Below are 19833 nucleotides of genomic sequence, written 5' to 3'. Positions count from 1 at the left end.
TTTGGTAACTATCGTTCCAGACTATAGAGTCTGAGTTGGCAAACAAAACAAACAAAAGTGGTTTGCCTTTTTTGTTTGAATTTATGGGCCAGTTAATCCATGTAAAGTCACAATTTGGTGGGAAAAAAATGAATCAGAATTATTGCTTGGAAAGATAACTTTAAAAAAGTACTGAACTGATTGATTCAAACAAAATGATGGATGTAAGAGTTCTTAGGAAGCAGTCTTTGTCTTCCCAGATACTAAAAGCACTCCAACATTAAATAGTGATGACACACTTGGGACTTCCCTAGAGGTCCAGTGGTTAAGACTCTGAGCTTCCACTGCAGGAGGCTCGGGTTCAACCCCTGGTGCAGGAACTAAGATCCCACGTGCCATGCAGCATGGCCAAAAAAAAAAAAAAAAAAAAGTGATGACATACTGTATTCAATAAACAAATTAGTCAGTTTAATACTCAAAGCACAGAGCATTTTATAAAATAATTAGTTTCAGATAATATACTGGATGACAGGCAATTAAAGCAGCTAGTCAGTTTCAGGAATTTAATTTCCACAGGGTCTATAACCTCTAGAAGGACCTCTGGCTTGCTTTGGCAGCAAGATAACTTCTAAGAGTTTAACTTTGCCCTTCAATTATCTGAATAGGTAGATTGTCAAAGTTATAAATACATGTTGTCTTTTCATTTGTTAGCTTGCTTTAAAACTACCAATGGTCTCCTCTCTACCCATATTCAATCGCCACTTGTACAGTGGAAGATCTTTTTGAGGTTTTAAGCCAAAATATTAACATAGTCCTTAAGTCCTCCGGACCTTGTCTTTGTTGCCTCTACCCTAATCAAGTTACTGCAAATCTGTCTCTTGGCTCTGGAGCTGCTGTCTAGAGGCTGACCAGGCACAATTTGAATCTTCGGTGATAGGAATTGGAGTTCAATTTCACCAATGAAACACTGTTGGAATCAGAACTTAAATCAATGCTGAATAGCCAGAATATAAGAACTTAGAGTAATTTGAGTAGAATGGAAGCTAGATGTTATTAACGTTCCCTATTAACTGGAAGAAAATGTTACAGAGGACGCTCTCAGCCTAGATCATCTTGCCAGTTTCCAAAAGTGAGTGATGGGTGGGCAGATCTCAATCCAATCAAAGAAAACCAGAGGCAGATGTGTATGATATAGAAATTCTTGAGCTTGGGATCTTTTTCAACTTGGAACTTAAATCTCAAGTGAAATTTTGACAGGATGGTGTAGGCAAGTAGGCACTTTGGTAGGAGTACAGACTGGCACAGCTGCTATAAAGAACTTAGAATTAGCCAAATTACAAACGCACATCTTTGGATCTAGCAATTCCACTACTAGTTCATCCTACTAGTGACCATTTTTCGAAGCTTTTCATTGCAGCATTGATTATTACAGCAAGACTGGAAATAACCGTAATACCAATTTTTTAATGGGACTGGTTAAATAGATTATGGTACAGTCTAACCGTGGATCACTATGCAGGTGGGTATTAGAAGAGACAACGTTTTATGAACAGATATGAACTGATCTCCAATTTATGTTAGACTAAAAATGCACTGTTTGCACATTGTGTAAAAAGGGTAATTCATAAAATATACATCTTTTCTTTTATGTTCATAGAATACCTCTGGAGGGTCATAAGAAACTTTTAACATTGCCGGCGAACTGGAAGGCTTCTAGAGATGGGTGGGCTTTTTTCACTATATGAATGAATGCCCCTTGTCACCTTTTGAATTTTGAGACAAGAAAATTCGCATATATGCACATAAGTGAAGGACAAGGCCCTACATTTGGTGGCACAATGAGAAAGCAGGTGAGTTCCACTTCAAAGTCAAATACCCGGTTCCGCCCTTGGCAGTTAAGATTGTTACTATGTGACACAAGTCTGAAATGTGTCACAACCATTTCCAACCCTCAAGTCGATTTTTCCTTCCGTTTGTTTCTGAAATCAGCCAGGTTTCGGAACTGCTAGCAAACCTGGCATTCTTTCGAAAACACCAAAAACACTTTTGCTTTCGTTGTAACAGAGGGAAGGTGGCTAAAATATCAGGCCAAGGAACATTTTATCCTAAATGAGATTCAGTGTTTTTGAAAGTGCTCGATAGCCATAAAGCTGTAGAAATACGAAGTGCTACTCAGTAGAGTTAGTTATAATTATCATACCACACCTCAATGCAGTCTCGAGAGTAACATCCTACCCGCTGGATTGCACTTTCCCTCGCCAAACCTGGCTCCGCCCCTCCTCCCTCCCCTCCTCCCTCCCCTCCTCCCTCCCCTCCTCCCTCCCCTCCTCCCTCCCCTCCTCCCTCCCCTCCTCCCTCCCCTCCTCCCTCCCCTCCTCCCTCCCCTCCTCCCTCCCCTCCTCCTCCTTCTCTATTTGCCCCTCCCTGCGCTTGGCGGGAGGTTTCCTCGCGTGACTACGTAAGTGCAGAAGGCGCACTGCAGCTCCCTGGGCTGAGGGACAGCAGGGTTTACTCTGTCCTCTAATCTCTATGATCCTCTTTGTGACCCGTCGGATAGCACCGAAGTCTCAGAGTTCCATGCCGATAATCCTCCACGCCGACAGAGGACAGTGCAAACAGCTGATGTTCTCGCGAGAGGCGCGGAGTTCTCCCCAAGTACTGAGAGCGGGAGCGCAAGCGCGCTCAGGGGTGCACTGTCGCTGGAGGGAAGACGCGACTCGGCTGAAGCTTGGGGGGAGCGCGCGTGCGCCTTCGCGAGTTCTGCGCTGCCGGGGCCGCGGTGTGAGTGCCGGTGGGAGACAGACGTGCGGGCCGCGGGAATGTTCCGAAAGGCCCGGCGAGTGAACGTGCGTAAGCGGAATGACTCGGAGGAGGAGGAGCGAGAACGCGATGAGGAGCAGGAGCCGCCGCCGTTGCTGCCGCCGCCGGGCACCGGCGAAGAGCCGGGCCCCGGCGGCGGCGACAGGGCCCCCGGGGGGGAGCCGCTGCTGGGCCCGGGGCTGCCTCCGCCTTCCGCGCTGACCTCGGGCCCCGGGATTGAAGCCGGGGGCTGCTTCCCGGGAGGCGCGGAGCCCGGCAACGGGCTGAAGCCGCGCAAGAGGCCACGAGAGAACAAAGAGGTGCCCCGGGCCAGCCTGCTCAGCTTCCAGGATGAGGACGAAGGTAACCTTCGCGCTTCGACCTCCCAGATCCCGACATCCCTACCCCGCGCATCCACCTCGAGTCCCCGCATTCTCTGGGCTCCCAGCCTCAGCCCCCGGCAACGGAGCCCCTTCTCGCCCGACCCGCTGCACACTGTCCCCGCCTCCGGCCTTCTGCTCTGGCTGGGGACGTGTTCCCGCGCCGCCACCAGCCTTTTCTTAACTACCGCCTCCTTCTCATCGTCCTCCCGTGCATCTCCTATTCCTGGATCTCAGATCAGTCATTCTGAGTTTTTCAAGTGGAAATTCAGTGTTCCCTGTCCTGCTTCTTTTAACTGGCGGGTGTGTTTTAGGGAGAACTCGAGTCAGGTCCCCATACTGCTCTTGGCACGTTCTCTGAGCCCTCTGTAGGTCACCGTGCCCACCCCTTTTGCCGTTCTCGTCCTGGTTAGACATCCTTGATCGGGAAGGCCGGGTGTGTAAGGAGTACTCGGTCTGGGAACAGACGCCCGGAGTTGAAGCTCTGGTTCTGAGTCACCTGGGGCCAGTCCCTTGCGATCGCGGAGCCTCAGTTTACCCATAAAAGTAAACAGGGGTACAGATGTGCGGCCTTCCTCGCATTGACATTTGGACAATGAAGAAAGACAGTGTAATGGTATTTCAGGGCAGTTTATCCAGTCTGGTGTGAGGGGCCAGGCTGCAGTGGATATAGATTTCTGATCGTAAATGAGCCTTAAATCTTAAACCGTTTTACCTCCCGAATTGTTGAGTGTGTGTTTATATAACCCAATTAAGTCCATGTTATGAAGCATCTCGGTGCGGGATGCTTTCTTGTTTCCAGTAATAGGCAGTTTCTCTTTGGCTTTCCTGTTGTTTTTTATCTTAAGTTTGAGAGGAGTACAGCCACATTTTTGTTTTTAATGATACAGGGACAATTTGGCAAAGTGCGTTTGACTTTTAAAGTTTTCAAATCAAGGATGATGGATACGTCATCAAAACTTATTTTTGAAAAGTGATTAGCTCTCAGCTTAGTCTTGAAATAACAGTATGTCAGTTTGTGATGAATATAGAGTTACTCGGATTTGACAGCTCTGTAAACTAGCACCTTTTGATTTTGGATGTTTTGTTTCGGATACCTTAATAATATGATAATCAGGTGCTTTTTCAATGACTTCTTCTTCCTCCTGCAATAGATGATTCAAGGAAGACAGTAGGACACAGGACAATTTTTTGCAGTTACATGTGTTTTGCCTTTTAAAAAGTCTCAAATTGGCATTATTCCAGATTAACCTATGAAGTTGACTCAGTTTTTGAGAACCTATTACAGATTTGAAATAATTTCAAGTTATGTAATGATTTGGCGTGTATGAGTATGTATTTGGAAGAATTTGCAAGTTAGAATGGAAAACACTGTCTGAAAATGGTTACTACAGACTTCGTTTAATTTCTTTTTTTAAGAAAGTGAAGAAGTTTTCAAAGTGAAGAAATCAAGTTATAGTAAAAAGATAGTAAAATTGCTTAAGAAAGAATATAAAGAAGATCTTGAAAAATCGAAGATTAAGACAGAAATCAACTCATCAGCTGACAGTAAGTACCAAACGAATATGATTCTTTTGAAATGACAAAATGAAACTGTTTCTCACAGGGTTTGAATGGATTTGGTATATATAGTGAACTTGTTCAGTTGACTTTGTCGTTGTCGGGTACAAATTGAGTAACGATACAGTTCTTTTGTTTAATTATAAGACAATTGCATTGTAAATGCATTTTTTAAAAAGACAGAACTGTTGCCACAGGAATGTTTCTGCTGCAATGACTAAATTGTCTCCCAATTTTCCTACTAGTGTTCCAATTGCTGTTGAACAGAGAAGGGAGGTTTCACACTTAAACCTGAGATACAGGTTTATTCCTATTTGAAGGAGTACTGTGCAAATTCCCGTACTTGTATTTTGTAGAGACAAGCTTTCGATTCCTTTGGTGTTATTTACACAGTTGGTTTAATTCTTAGAGAACTTTTAGGAATGCCCTAAGTCTAATGTTGACAATACTCCCATTCAGCAGCCTCATCAGCGACACAGATGAAGACTCCTCAGTGTGTGGCCCCTGCCTGCGTTGTACAGACATCTCTCATGTCCTCTCACAATCTAAGTTAACATTTTTAAGCAGTTATTTGTCCTTAGGAAAGTGGTTCCATTATCATATGCTAATATGAGTTATTCTCACTGCAAGTGCTTTAGGGAAATATTTTTATTTTATGGAATTAAAGGTAGAATTATTATTTCCCAGTTCTCCGCTATATGCTTAATGTGGAAAAGTATGTCCTTATATCTCAAATTTGCGATCTTATTTTGGAGACAGCATCACTTAAATGTATAACTGGACTCAGTATTTGGCAAAGTGTCCGGTGAAGTTTAACTACATTTTTTTTTAGAGGTGGGTGAAGGAATGCTTCCTAGATAAAGTGGAATTTGAAGCCGGCTTTTTGATAATTTAAATACCAAAGGCTAGGGGAGGTATGGGGATATTAAAGATTAATGAGACCTAGGCTGTTTTGGAAAAGAGCAAGTATGCCTGACAGGCCAAAGTAGACGATTTGTGGAGGAAGCGGAGGTTTAGGGTGAAAGGTACGTTGCTGACAGAATGTGAAGGATGTTTACTATCTAGTAAGGGATTTAGGGTTGCTGTTTCAGCGGCCTGCAAGATGCCGACATGATGAATGCCTTTTGAAATCTTAACCTGGTGTTAGCATGCAGCATGGATTGGCACAGGGAGAGATTGGAGGCTTAAAGCAGTTGAAATGCAAGGGCCAGCTTTAATCCATTAGTAGTGGGTTTAAAAAGGTCTCAGCTGAGCAAGACGGAGGCTTTTCCTGACTCAGTGGGAAATTGTGGATGAGTTAAAAATGTTTGCTGTGGGTGTGGGAAAAGAAATAGTAAAAGATGATTTGAGAAGTATTGCAAGGGAAGAATTGGTAGACCTAAGGTATGAGTCAGCTATTGGATTTGAAAGAAATAGTCAGATTTGAGCTTTTGTGCCAGGTGACTGAGATAATAATTATGTATGATATACAGAAATAGGGAATGCAGGTGGGAGGAGGAGGGTTTTTAGGGGAACTGATTATTTTTGACTCTAGGAAGCTGCTTCATATTTTCCAGATCTCTTGAGAACCAACTGTGTACGATGAAATCGAACAAGGAAGGTCAGGAAAAGTGAGAACTGAGAAAGGACCATTTACTGTTGGGTTAAGAAATTGAAGCAAGTACAAGGTTTTTGAAGCCACCTTCTGTGACCTCTTCTATCTTCTACTTTCATATAACGGATTTCCTACTCACCCAATAACTCAATTAATGTCCTCCCCAAAGGTGGAGCCTCTGTGTTATATAGGTCGTCATCTCTGAAGTGATGGCGCTCTGTAGCTCTTCTCATTCATCAAATCACAATCCCGGGCTTTTCCTACCCCAGCCCTCCCTAGACAGGCAGAGGTGCATTAACTTGAAAACAAGGGTCGTATCAGTCTACTTTTGTGATATTCCTAAAATAATGAGTTTACCTTTAAACTTGAATTTGAGTGGAAATGGCCAGTGAAGATTTGGAGATGTAGGTTTAGGTATGGTGCTCATTGAGGTGATCATTAAAACCAGAGTAAATGGAGTTGATGAGGGAGTAGCATAAAGGAAAAATTCCTGAGGACCAAAGACTTCTACCTGTAATAAGCATACACATAGAGAAGAGGGTTTACTGAAGAGATAAAAAGAATCATAAAGTCCAAAGGAGAAAAGATAGGAAAGTTTCAAGATGATGACTGTCAGTTGTGTGAAATAGTATCAGAAAGGTCAGGAAAAGTAAGGGCTGAGGAAGGGCTATTGGCAGGGTTGCTGTGTTCTTTTCCGGAGGAGGGCATCTGGCAAAAGAGGCTAGTTTACTTGCCAAGCTCTGTGCCTGTTTGGAGGAAGGAACATCTTTTACTAAATTGCTCAGTGATACTGTATGAATTAGCTGTGGCTGCAGCCTTTGGGTTAGTTGGTGAGCTTGGAATGGGAGAAATCAAAGGCTGTTTGCCAGGGTTGAGGCATGGAAATTGGTGAGGAAGGGGTGGGTAGCAGGTCTGCACTGCTGCTTTGGGAAGTTTGGCAGAGGGAGAAGGAAAGGACGGTAGAGAAACAATTGGGATCAAGTAGAAGTTCTTTTGCTAAAGAGAAGCCTGTGTGTCTTTGTAGACAGAAGAAAGGAGAGGGAGAGCCTGACCCCCACCTCCTTTCAGATTATGTTAAACTCTGACTCTGTCCAAATGAGTTCACTTCCATTTTCAAATTTGGAGCAATCATAATTTCAGTTTATATATTCTTAATAATATTATGACCAAGAATTTTATCGCATTAATTTTTCAGTGTAGTTTGTTGTTTAAAATCATGTAATCATCCAAATGATACATAGTTACACTACTATTAACTAGACTTCCATGCATCAGTGTTTATTTCCTTGTGTTAAATGTATACTTATAAATAAAACAGCTGCAAACCTAAAAAAATCAAAGTAGAGAGAATATTTGTGACAGCAAGTTTCTTAAAGTAGCAGTCAAAGAAATTGAGGCACAAGAGGAGCCTAGAAAAGGTTAGTTAGCATCTCTTTTTATAAAGCTGTCTGAAAGGATAATATATGACCAAGTCACAAAAATTCACCTGTCAGCCATGTTTTGGACTTGTATTTGCTCAGTCACAAGCAAATACTTATCAACTTATTGAAACACTGAATCTTTTGAAGTCTGCAGAAATCTTTATCTGGGCATATCTGATCTAGTAAACCTTCTTGTAGTTCTGTTTTGTCTATAAAAGCCATTGATGTAGTGTAGATTGAGAGCAGAAGGAAATGGGTAGTTCTTGACTATATCTATCTTTATACATCTGATTAAACTGAGTTTTAAAATCTCATAGCCTTAGAAGTCACTTCAGAGGGAGTCTGTGGCTAACGAGGTAGCATCCTCGTTAGCCACAATCCTAAATTTAAAAAACTAAAGAGCCTTAAAGCAGAATGACCTAAATCTTCTCAGTAAAGCTGGGGGGTGGGGGGAGTCATTATCCCCAGCACTCTTCTTTAGGGAAGTAGAATATGGTTTGAGAAGAACTAAGAACTTTTGAAGCAGTTTTGGGGAGGGAGGGGAGCATGCTAGGGAAACAACAGAAGTTTATCTTTCATATTTAGAATGAACTTCTGTTTTACTCTTCCATTATATTCATGGTGCCTCTTGTGTGCATTGCCAGGTTCAGTACTTCAAGGTGAAAAACACTGATTTTCTGAGCTTTGCCTGGGAAGGGTGTAATAGGACTATTTAGTTATAAGTAAAGTAAACCGTTTGGTGTGAAGTAAACCACTGTAACAGTCTTGAAACTGGCCTCGGGAATGGCCTGAGAACTAGAGAGCTCTCTCCTCTGTCCACGTGGCCAAGTACAGCTACTCCACAACTCCCTTCCTAGTTTGCATGTGGTTTTTAGTGCCACCTAGTCTCTGACTTGTCTCTGTGTCCCAATTCCAGATTGCCAGAAAAATCAAGTTTAGTCACACATCCACTCTTAAACGTTCATTCATGGGAACGGGGTGAGGGGCTTACACAGTGTAAATGTGACTTTTGGGTCTCGACCCTTCAGATGATGGGTGACAAATGGCTGTGAACTAAGATGATACCCCGTAAAGTGTTCATTACAGAGAGGTTTATCTGGTCTGTAATCTTTGTTCTTGATAGAAAGCTGCCTCAAGTGGGCTTAGAGTTTAACGAAATACTGACATGTAAAGTGAAATAATGCTTCCAAGAGGTTTGAACAGTTACCTATGAGAGTTTAGAGGGAGAAACAGTTAGTTGATAAACTAGTAAAATTTTGATAAAATTAAAGGTAGCGAGCTTCCCTGGTGGCGCAGTGGTTGAGAGTCTGCCTGCCGATACAGGGGACCCGGGTTCGTGCCCCGGTCCGGGAGGATCCCACGTGCCGCGGAGCGGCTGGGCCCGTGAGCCATGGCCGCTGAGCCTGCGCGTCTGGAGCCTGTGCTCCACAACGGGAGAGGCCACAACAGTGAGAGACCCGCGTACCGCAAAAAAAAAAAAAAAAAAAATTAAAGGTAGCGATTGGGCAGGCCTCATGCATCCCTGCGTCCCCTGTATTGTTGTTACCTCCCAATTGTGTTTATTGTGATTATTCATTTTCACACATCAGTGGTTTTAGTTTTTTTATAAACAATTAAAATAGTTCAAGCTTTAATGAATTGAGCCCATAATTGCATTAGAAGTGACTCCTTAATTTATGGATCTTGTTTTAGATATATTTTATTACTTTTTTCAAAAATGTAGGCGAACCTCCTTTGGACAAAACAGGTCATGTTAAGGACACCAGTCAAGAAGATGGAGTTATCATCAGTGAACACGGGGAAGATGAAATGGATATGGAAAGCGAGAAGGAGGAAGAAAAGCCAAAGGCTGCCGGAGCCTTTTCAAATGCTTTATCTTCTTTGAATGTTCTCCGTCCAGGTGTGTACTTGCAAATTCTCCTTAGAACTGAAGTAAGCCCTCAAGAATGAGCTGTCTGTAAAGATGGTCGTTAGGAAGGAGTTAGCAAAGTGGTGTTTCTTATGACATCCCTCTTTGAAGCCAGGTTGTTTCATTTTGCAAATACAGAAAGTAAGAAAACGAGAAACTTCCCAACTTCCCAAGTTCATTCTCAGACAGGCAGTTTTATTATCAAAGCAAATGTAGGGCTTCAAGTAAATGGTACTAAAGTCCTTTTTTTATGTATTTCAGATTAAGATTTTAACATTTTTAAGAACTGCTACCAAAGGCAAAATTGCTGCTAGTTTTATGTTCACACTTTTTTTTTCTTTAACTTTTTTATGGAAATAATTTGTAGATATATTCACTGGCTAATCAGCTTTTGAATAAATAAATTGCTTAGTAGCCAAATTTAAATTATGAAGAGTAACCATTTAATTCATTATAAAATCTAAAAATACTTATTCTGTGGGAATTCCCTAGCGCTTTCACTGCTGTGGGCCGGGGTTCAATCCCTGGTCGGGGAACTAATATCCCACAGGCTGCGCAGGGAGGCCAAAAAATAATAATAAATTAAAAAAAAATAAAATTCTTACTCTGGGTTTGTAAAGTTGTGAAAAGTCATGTATATAGTTCTAGTAGCATTCTAATTGGTACAGTCTATATGGGAAGCAGTTGGACAGTATGAATCAGTAGATTTCAAATGTTCTTAGTCTTTGACCCTGTAATTCCATAGCGAGAAATTTATCCAAGGAAATAATGTTTTTATTGCAACGTTATTTGCAATGAGCAACATTTAGAAAATGTCTAGCAGGAGAGGAATGGCTTAGTAAGTTAAGGTGCATTTACATGATGGGATATTATATAGTTGTTTAAATAACAATTTGAAGAGTAGCAAGGCATTAATTTTTACTGTAGGTGAAAATGTCAATTAATTTGATTATGTAGTAGATTATGCTTTATTGAGTGAATGTTGTAAACCACTAAAAATTATGTTTATGCAAAACAACATGGGAAAAAGCTTATGTTTTAATATGAAGAAAAAATTAGATACAGAATTATATATTCAGTGTGCTTACAGGTCAACTGAAAACTATTTGCAAGAGAAATATACTATAAATCTAATAGTGTTTTTTAGGGTGTAAGATTGTAGATACCTTTTTTGTTTTTATTTGTTTTCTGGTTTAGTAATAAATGTGATTTTATTGCTTTCGTTTACTTCTTAAAAATGAAAAAATATACCATTAAAATACAACTGCTTTGGTGGATTTTCCCTTCCCCCGCTTCCTGTACATATTGCCATTATACATATTTCTTAGTTTCCCTAGCGACTTTTACTTTCATTTACACTAAACTAAAAATGAATCGGTTGTTTTGCAGCCACAGTTTGGGAAGGGGGCCGGGGATGCCAGCAGATAACATTAGAACATCACTGTGACAAGGTTGTCTTGACGAGATTCACTTATCTTTCATATTTTCAAGAAAATAGAAACTTTATTCCCTAATATTGCATAGTTTATAATCCTCACCATTTGTTTCCAGGAGAAATTCCAGATGCAGCTTTTATACACGCTGCAAGGAAAAAGCGTCAGATGGCCCGGGAATTGGGAGATTTCACTCCTCACGATAGTGAGCCTGGTAAAGGCCGCCTTGTTAGAGAAGATGAGAATGATGCCAGTGACGACGAAGACGATGATGAGAAACGCCGTATAGTTTTTTCTGTGAAAGAAAAATCACAAAGGCAGAAAATTGCGGAGGAAATAGGTAACTTGATCTAATGGGACAGTAAGCCTGTTTCATTGCTATTAAATATAATTTGATACTACCATCAGATAAAAAGTACCTATACTTATTTAACTATGTTTAATGGTAGAGAACTGTTCTTGCTTGGGTGTAAGTGTCTTATTGGAAGTTTTTGAAAAGTGTAGCATGATTTTGGTAGCTAGTGTTTGTTGAGCACTGTGTGACCAGTATTGTGCTAAGCACGGAACATACATAAATATATGTAATTGGCTCTTCATTCTTAGGAGGCATTAGGTTTCCAGACGTTAGGAAACCCATCTGAGGCTTTAATTGTTACATTGATACTGCCTTTTGCTTAAGGTATGCTGTGTGTTAAAACAAGCAAAAGCAGAAGTATCAAATGCGGGAGAGATCATAATAGACATTTTAACTTTAGTAAGATTGAGTTAATGCCAATAGTTTTGCTCGATTTTTGTGAAATATCATGGTAGCATCTCTTCCCTCGCTGTTTTTCGGAATTATTTACTTTGCTGCTTATGGCTATAGGTATTGAGGGGAGTGATGATGATGCTTTAGTAACTGGAGAACAAGATGAAGAGCTCAGCCGATGGGAACAGGAGCAGATAAGAAAAGGAATTAATATCCCTCAGGTAAGAACCAAAGAATTAAGCTTCAAAAATTAAAAAAAAAGAAATTAAAAAAAATTTTAGCTTATTTTGTTAAAGTAAAAACATATTGCACATTGAACTGATCCTTTGTCATTCATTCAAGTAACATAATGAGGAAAATTATATAAAGTTATGTATCCAGTAAGCTGTTAGAAGAAACTATATTATATTTTGCCTTTTACCATCCAAATGATGGAAGAATTTCTGGTTTCTTAGGTAACTGTTTCTCTAACTGGTCCTTCAGCCGGCAGCATCAGCATCATATGGAAGCTTGTTAGAAATGCAAATTCTCACCCTCCCGAGTGAGACCTAGTGAATGAGAAACCCTGGGGGTGGGGCCCTGCCATCTTGTTTAACAAGTCCTCTGGGTGATTCTGTTGCTCCCAAAGTTTGGAAACCACTGTATAGAAAAGGTGTTTCTTTCCTATAGAGCTCATTTTTTTCTGACTTTAAAAATTATTTTGTAGAAGATGGATTTCTCAGGAATGCAAAAATCTTATTGTAGATGAAAAATATCTTCCTCGATAGTTGTAACAATTTATTTTATAGAAGTAAGTAGTACAGTGGAAATACCACATAAAATTTTTTTTGTTGCTCGTGTTTTGACACAATTTAATGTCCCTAACTCTAAACTTCTTTGTTATTGTTTTCCCGAAAGTTACTAGAAATGAATCCAGTAATCGCATAGGAATTAGAAATGAATCCAGCCCTACTTTTATCTGATTTTGAGGAGCTCTGCAATTACTTATTTTAGTTACATGCTATTTGGAAAATGGGTATAGTTTTTATTGTTAGTGGTTTTTTTGTTTGTTTGTTTAACACTAAAGGCATGGGATTTTTCTTTTCATAGTTTCAGCAACTAGTTTTAATATACATCCCATTTCTTTTCTAGGTTCAAGCAAGTCAGCCCACTGAAGTGAACATGTACTACCAGAACACTTACCAGACAATGCCTTACGGTTCATCCTATGGCATTCCTTATAGTTACACAGCCTACGGATCATCCGATGCCAAATCTCAAAAAACAGATAATACAGTCCCTTTCAAAACTCCCAGTAATGAGATGACTCCCGTTACTATTGATTTGGTAAAGAAACAGCTTAAAGACAGGTAGGGCAGATCAACTTCTTAAAGACCTGTCCTCTAGCTTTCCGTTCCCTCAGGCAACATGTAGTCTGGGGTAGCAGATGCAGAATATCGGCAAAGAAGATTCACTGGCCTGTCTTCAAAAGCTAAACAGAAGATGACTTCATACTTTGTTCTGCTACCTTCTTGGATTACTTCTGTGGAAGCCTCGAAAAGTTTTTAAAAATACCACTCCGTGATCTTGTTGAAGACAGTTCTGAATTTGCACCTCTTGGACTCTGAAAAAGTGTAGTCAAGATATGGGGGGAAAAACAAAACAGTGAGATTTTGGTTAGCCCACCAAATAACTTTATATGAAGTCTGTAAACTGCCGTTTTTTTGAGGAAAAGAGCAGTACAGATGAAAAGATCCACTCCAAGCATTTTTATATTCTAATAGTGGAACTAAATGCATTATTATAAATATTGCAAGAGTCCTGACAGCATAGACTTTCAGATGTAAATGTGTTATATTTATCCTTTTCTGTTCTTAAGGTTGGACTCCATGAAAGAACTGCACAAAACAAATCGACAGCAGCATGAGAAACATCTGCAAAGCCGAGTGGACTCCACCAGGGCTATTGAAAGATTAGAAGGGTCTTCTGGGGGTATTGGTGAACGGTATAAATTTTTGCAAGAAATGCGAGGGTATGTCCAAGACTTGCTTGAGTGTTTCAGTGAAAAGGTAAGAATGCAAAAATATTAATCTCTTTGAATAAGGCAAAATTAAGGAGGTCTAGATTTCTATATTTCTCAGAAAATATCCACTGAATTCAACTTTAGAAGTGATGAAAAGTCATGCTTCATTTTCTCCACTTCATTAACAACCTTCTATCTTGGGGTAATCTAGTGCCTTGTAGAAAACAAAAAAAGATAATTCAAAGCATATTTAAATAAGACTTTGGCAAATCCTGCCTTAATTTAATGGTAGATTATTGGCCTGTCCTGATTTATTAAAATATAAGGGACTCATGAAATTTTCTTTTTTATGGTTCAAATCTAAACTTGCCTTTAAACTGTTTCTACAAGTAATTCCAAATATGCATAAAGTTGCAATATTTTATTAGCTTTTTTTTACCCTAGATAAAGTTGATTGCCATTGCTGCTAATAGCTTTCATCTAAATAAGCCTGTGCTTTATCCATTTCAGAAACCATTCATTGGCCATAATTTCTGTTAAGGTCTCATTTCTTCCAAGTTCATTTTTTTTAGTATGACAGTCAGTTGGCACAATTCTTTGCATCCTATTGTACCACTTGTTTGCATTTTTTGTTAGCTGCCCGGGAATCCTTTTCTCAAACAGCCTTTTAATTGATTTTTCTTTAAGATAAATGTTACCGTTTGATGCATTGGTTTATAGGCATTTGTGGACTTCACAGCCTTTTCTTTAAGAAAAAGTAAAATCATGGTGCTTTTGAATATCCTGTTTCTATAAACTTGGAAGTGATACAGGATTAGAAGGCACATTTTCTGTTATTCTTGGCCATATGAATTAGCATAGAATCGGTAAGCATACAGTATTTTAACTTTTTATTATCTCCGTTGATTACTTCAGTATCTTAAGGCCAAAGGCTGGCTAAAGAACAGTGCCAAACTGTGTCTTCCAAATGGATCTTAATGGTTCCAGCCAGTCTGGTCAGATCCACCAAGTCTTCTCTGAAGGATTCATGTTCTTGTCCTTATCACCTGATTTCTGGAGAAGCAGCTACATTCTAAGCTGTGATATCCCTTGTGGCAGATCTGGGCCTTAGGGTGACAAATACAGGGGTGAGAAAGAAACATAAGTTTGACTGCAGAGGGGCTGGAGTCAAGAGGAGAAGTGGACATAAATGTCGGACCTGGCAGTTGTGTCCTTCCTACTAATAAAGCCCGTATGAGCCCGGGGGACATGGTGCCGAGAGCAGGTCTAATAACCTTTTGTGACTAGAGAAAGGATCTCTGTCTTAAACCATACTTTGTAAGTGAGATTTGTCCCCGTGGAGCTTTTTCTTGAAGTATCTGGGTCTTTGCTTTGGAACTTACTTGAGTAAACTTACACGCTTGTAATTGCAAACTGAACTCTTAAAAAATATCGACAGTAATATGATCAACTAGATTGTACCATTCTTGAGTTAAAGAGACTAGTAGAATATCTAGTTCATATAGTTGTCAATTGCTTACTATTTTAAAAACACTTAGTGTACTTTATCTCTCCTTGATTACCCTGTTCCTAGGGAAGTATCCCTCAGACTGTGCTGATACGTTTTTACAGAGTCACTTAGATAAATGTTTATGGAGCAGATCTTAAACCGTATCTATTATATAGTGGCTACAGTTTAATTAAAAGAGAAGTAGATAATTCCCTTTTAAAGATGAGTATTTCATTTTGACAGTTTCATATGCATTTGATTTTATTGAGTCTGCTGCTGAGTTAATAATACCATAAGTTGTCATTTTGGAAATACTGAGGAATAATTGGATAGATTTGAATATTCATTCCAGTTATACTATAAAAATATTGTTTCAGGGTAAGACCATCAAAATAGAAACATTCTTTTGTTTTTTTCTCTTTTGTTATAAAAGTTCAAGTGGTTTTGAACTTAGATTTTTAATTATTTTGCAGATTATTTTAACTTTACATTGTTTTGTTTTCCTGCAGTCATCTTCCTTCTGTGTTCTTTGTCTTAAATTTAGCCTTGAAATAATGATAGTCAATAACAATTTCCAGTTTGGAGAGGGTAAAGAAATTGTCACGGTGCACTCTTGAGATAAATTAGTATCGTTAAGAAACATGAATGAGAGCCGAAAATGTGTTTTAGGGCTTTTATTCTCAGTAGAATTTTCTCTGGGCTTTGTTAAAAGGCATTTTAATTACCTAAACAGGAAAAGAACGTTATCGGAATTTTAACTATAAATTGAGTAATTAAGGTTCTGTCTGATGCAACCTCAGGCGTGCAGCTCTTATAGTAGAGGAGTGTTAATAATCTCCAGGACTAAAGGAATGCATAGGTACATTTGTCTTTAGTCCTGCACAGTTTGAAAAAATGAGGGGGTAGGTAAGTGTAAGTCACAATAATATGACAGTAATTGCTTCAAAAATCGATTCTAGTTAATTTTAGAGTCTGTGGGCTCAGCTCATATCACCAAGATAAATCAGTGCAGATTTGGGGACATTGTTGCCCATGGTGTGGCATATTAAAGAATAAAACAACTCCATCAGTTTGACCTTTCTGTGAACATTGGCTGCTTTTGCAATGGGATCATGCAAGTGTATAAAATTGCTTTTATTACAGACATCTTTGTATTCCACCTGCCTTTTTTTATTTTCCATTTACAGTCTGTTCAGTTCAGGACGCTGCTATAACACTTGGTGCCAGTGTTCCCAAACTCTAATGTGTTTTTTCATTTGCACTAACAATCAGGAAACTAGAATTTCTGGTTTCCTCAGGTATGTGTAGTGGTTGTTAGCGTTTGTGAGAGTTTCATAGCATTTGGTTATAGCATAGGTATTTATAAAGAGAACATTTTCTGGTTTTTCCTTTTAAGTTAGGTCTCATTCCATAAGCTTTTTGTATTCCATATGAACCAAGTGAATGCTTAGCTGTGGCTATTAACCTGGAAAAATTTGTTGACTTTGTAAACTGACAATTTATGCAAAGAATTTTGTTATTTTACTTACAAATATGGAGAAATTTAAACATTTGACAGGAAGAGAAGAACTTTCTGAGTTTTAGATAGATTGATTTTAGACAGGTTAGTGGTAGCTAGAAATTTTATTCACCATATTAATTAATGTGAATGAATGCAGTTCACGTTTTAAATGTGTAATAAAGCCTTAAAGGTGCCATTGCATCTTTTGGTATTACACGGCAATAATGGTTTATTTTAAACTACAGAAATTGGCAAGGGAGATCATGCTGCTAGAAAGTTAAAAATGGACTTTTAAAAAGGACTTTCAAGTACTTTATTCTAAAAGAAGCACTAAAATTTCTGACAATTCTTTACTCGCTCTCTTTCCTAATGTTAAAGTGTTTAACCTAACCAAACTTTTGCTCCAATAACTAGGCACTGGACATTATAGCTCCATATACGGAATAAAAGAAGAAGTGGTGTTTCCCAGAAATCATAAAACTGAATTACTATTTGTGTTTCATTGAGAGTTCATGATTATTCTGTCCAGAGGGTACTTTTTCAGAAATCCGGAAATAATATGGAACCCTCAAATATATAAGCAGCTGAGGAGTTTGGTGTTACGGAGTGTGTTGTATTTTTACAGGTGCCACTGATTAATGAACTTGAATCAGCAATACATCAGCTGTACAAACAGCGAGCTTCCCGCCTTGTCCAAAGACGACAAGATGATATTAAAGATGAATCTTCGGAGTTTTCAAGCCATTCAAGTCAGTCCATCTTGAAGGTTTTTATTATTCATTAAACAACCTTGTTTACTTAGTGCATCCTAATTGAAAATTAGACGTCTCAGAGCATTTTTTCTTTTTAAAGAAACAAATTTCCTTGCTCTTGTGTCAGGTAGATCTAAAATTAGCATTGCTTGGATTGTGTTTAAGAAAATATAGCTTTGCGAAGGAACTCAAATCATGTACTAATATTCTATCGATCTTATTCTTCTTTGGGCATTCTTTCATTCTTTATAGTAAAGACATCATCAGTATTTTATCTTAAAACCAGTACCTATTTGGCCCTAACTGATTTTCCCCCCATTTTAACACCAATACAAACGCTGTTGTTGATCACAACAAAGGTTTTGAGTTAGGGGCTGGGAAATTCTGTATGGGAGAGGGGGCTTTATTACATAACAAATGGTACAACTCCAAGATGAGGGGAGTTTTGAGCTTCACCCCTTAGATAAAGCAAAATGTTTTGTATTTAAAATTTTTTTGTATTTTCTAGTTTGCCTCATATAGTGGGGTTTTTTTTTTTAGTAAGTCAGTTGGTGCCTACACTTTTTGAAATTTTAGTGTAAAAATTTGGAGATTTAATTTATATTCCTTTCATTATGATATGTGTTATGGAAAACCAAAATTAATTGGAAACCTCTTATTAAATAGTTGAGCTGAAATTCTTTAACCAGACGTTTTAAACATTTTGATTCTGCTTTTTCATTGCCCTCTTATATTCTTGGGTGCTGTAATAGGAATTTTCCTACGTTGGATTTCTCATGGCTTCTTTTGTCATCTCTTCGGTCCCTATGTCAGCAGTTCTTAAGTGGAAGTGTACATCAGAATTACCCATGATATTAATTTAAAATGCGGATTTCTTGGTCCTGTCCCCAGAGATTCTTGCCAGGTCTTGGATGGTGTCCAGTAATCTGCATATTAAACAACCACCCCAGGTGTTCCAAGTGCAGAGGGCCCTGTTATTCTTTCTGAAAACAATGCTTTGTCATATAGCGTGTCCTCTAAATTAGAGAGACCTTGAATCCCTGAGAAAGCATTCTCCTGTGTGCTGGATGGGTTTTGGAGCATCGTAAAGAGGTGGTAACATGGCCGTCAGATGAGTCAGACTCAGATGTAAGCCACATGAATGGCTTTGACCTTCTGTTTTTGCCGTACACGTTTAAATTGGATTAGTGCCATTTGGGGCACCTAAATAACTAATGCATCCCGCCCAAATCACTTTTGATCCAGACAGAACCAGATTTCTGGGGCAAATTACAGGTAATCATTGTACCTATGACGGGAAGTAATTTCCTTTTAAGTTAAACGGTTGGGTGAGCCATGCATTTCATCAAATGCTTTTTCCTGCCTATAATCTGTTCTTTACAATTTGGAGGTATTTACTTATATGGAATTTGAAGTAAGGGTTGAATGATGGATGTTAATTAGATTGATAGCTGCAAAGAAGTGAAAGGTAATGAGAAAGTGAAAAGTATTTTCCTAGAGGGAGTATTCATTAATTGCCAAACATTTGAGAAAAATTGCATGGGGTACTGAAGTATCGATTCTTTTTCTGATCTTTTTTTAAAGAAACAAAAATACAGCCAGAAATTCATTTGTTTAGATTTGTAAACACTTATCACAGTTACTGCATATAATTCTGACCGAAGTGAGGGAGGCTATCTCTCGAGTCATCTACTCTCTTATATCTCCCTCAATATATATTTTACAAAATCTGTAAATATAATAACATTTTAAGTATTTATTATAGTAGAGAATTTTCTTTAAAATATTTCTTTAATGAAGGGTAGCTCTTAAAGAGACAGGAATCATTTCTGTAGTTTGGGACTTTTTAGCCAATTCATCTATGGTGTGTAGTGGAGTTCCAGTTGAGGTAGAGCTGGGGCATTTTGTTTACTCATCTTTTTTTGTAATTTGAACTCTGGAACATACTTCCTAATATCCAAGCTATTTTGGAATATGAATGAAAAATTCAGTAAAAGAGTCAACTTTTAAAAATAGTAGGATCTAGGATAGTTAGGATACACCGAAGTGGATACCAGCTCATTTTTGGTTTTATTTTTCCTGTTGTTGCTATCAGTGAGACATCTTTGATATCAGGAAAAAAACTATGGAAAAGCCTTAAATTGACGTCTTTCATTTTGCACGTGATCTCCCCCTCCCCCGCCACCACCCTTTGGGTTTTGTGCTTCTCGTTACTATCCCACGTAATACAGAATATCTCCGTAGCATAGAACTTAAATGTAGACAT

At 38.9% G+C, this 19833-nt stretch overlaps 1 protein-coding gene across 2 annotated transcripts in view; it reads left to right on the top strand.

Annotated features, from left to right (window-relative positions):
* The first annotated feature begins 2483 nt into the window (after positions 1-2483).
* The window catches only part of PAXBP1 (PAX3 and PAX7 binding protein 1), a 33954-nt gene continuing 16604 nt past the window's right edge, over positions 2484-19833 (top strand). Inside the window, exons 1-8 of one of the 2 annotated variants that reach the window (XM_073804453.1) lie at positions 2484-3141; positions 4578-4706; positions 9457-9633; positions 11194-11415; positions 11941-12044; positions 12955-13172; positions 13682-13871; positions 17441-17564. In XM_073804453.1, coding sequence (XP_073660554.1) covers positions 2799-3141; positions 4578-4706; positions 9457-9633; positions 11194-11415; positions 11941-12044; positions 12955-13172; positions 13682-13871; positions 17441-17564 — 1507 coding nt within the window. In that variant the 5' untranslated portion in view covers positions 2484-2798. The remainder of the gene's footprint in view (positions 3142-4577; positions 4707-9456; positions 9634-11193; positions 11416-11940; positions 12045-12954; positions 13173-13681; positions 13872-17440; positions 17565-19833) is intronic. The other variant, XM_004311674.4, reaches the window with a different exon arrangement.

Source organism: Tursiops truncatus, chromosome 4, assembly GCF_011762595.2.
Source record: "Tursiops truncatus isolate mTurTru1 chromosome 4, mTurTru1.mat.Y, whole genome shotgun sequence".
NCBI lineage: Eukaryota > Metazoa > Chordata > Mammalia > Artiodactyla > Delphinidae > Tursiops > Tursiops truncatus.
Note: the sequence above shows the minus strand (reverse complement) of the source record. Positions and strands in the feature narration are given on the sequence as shown.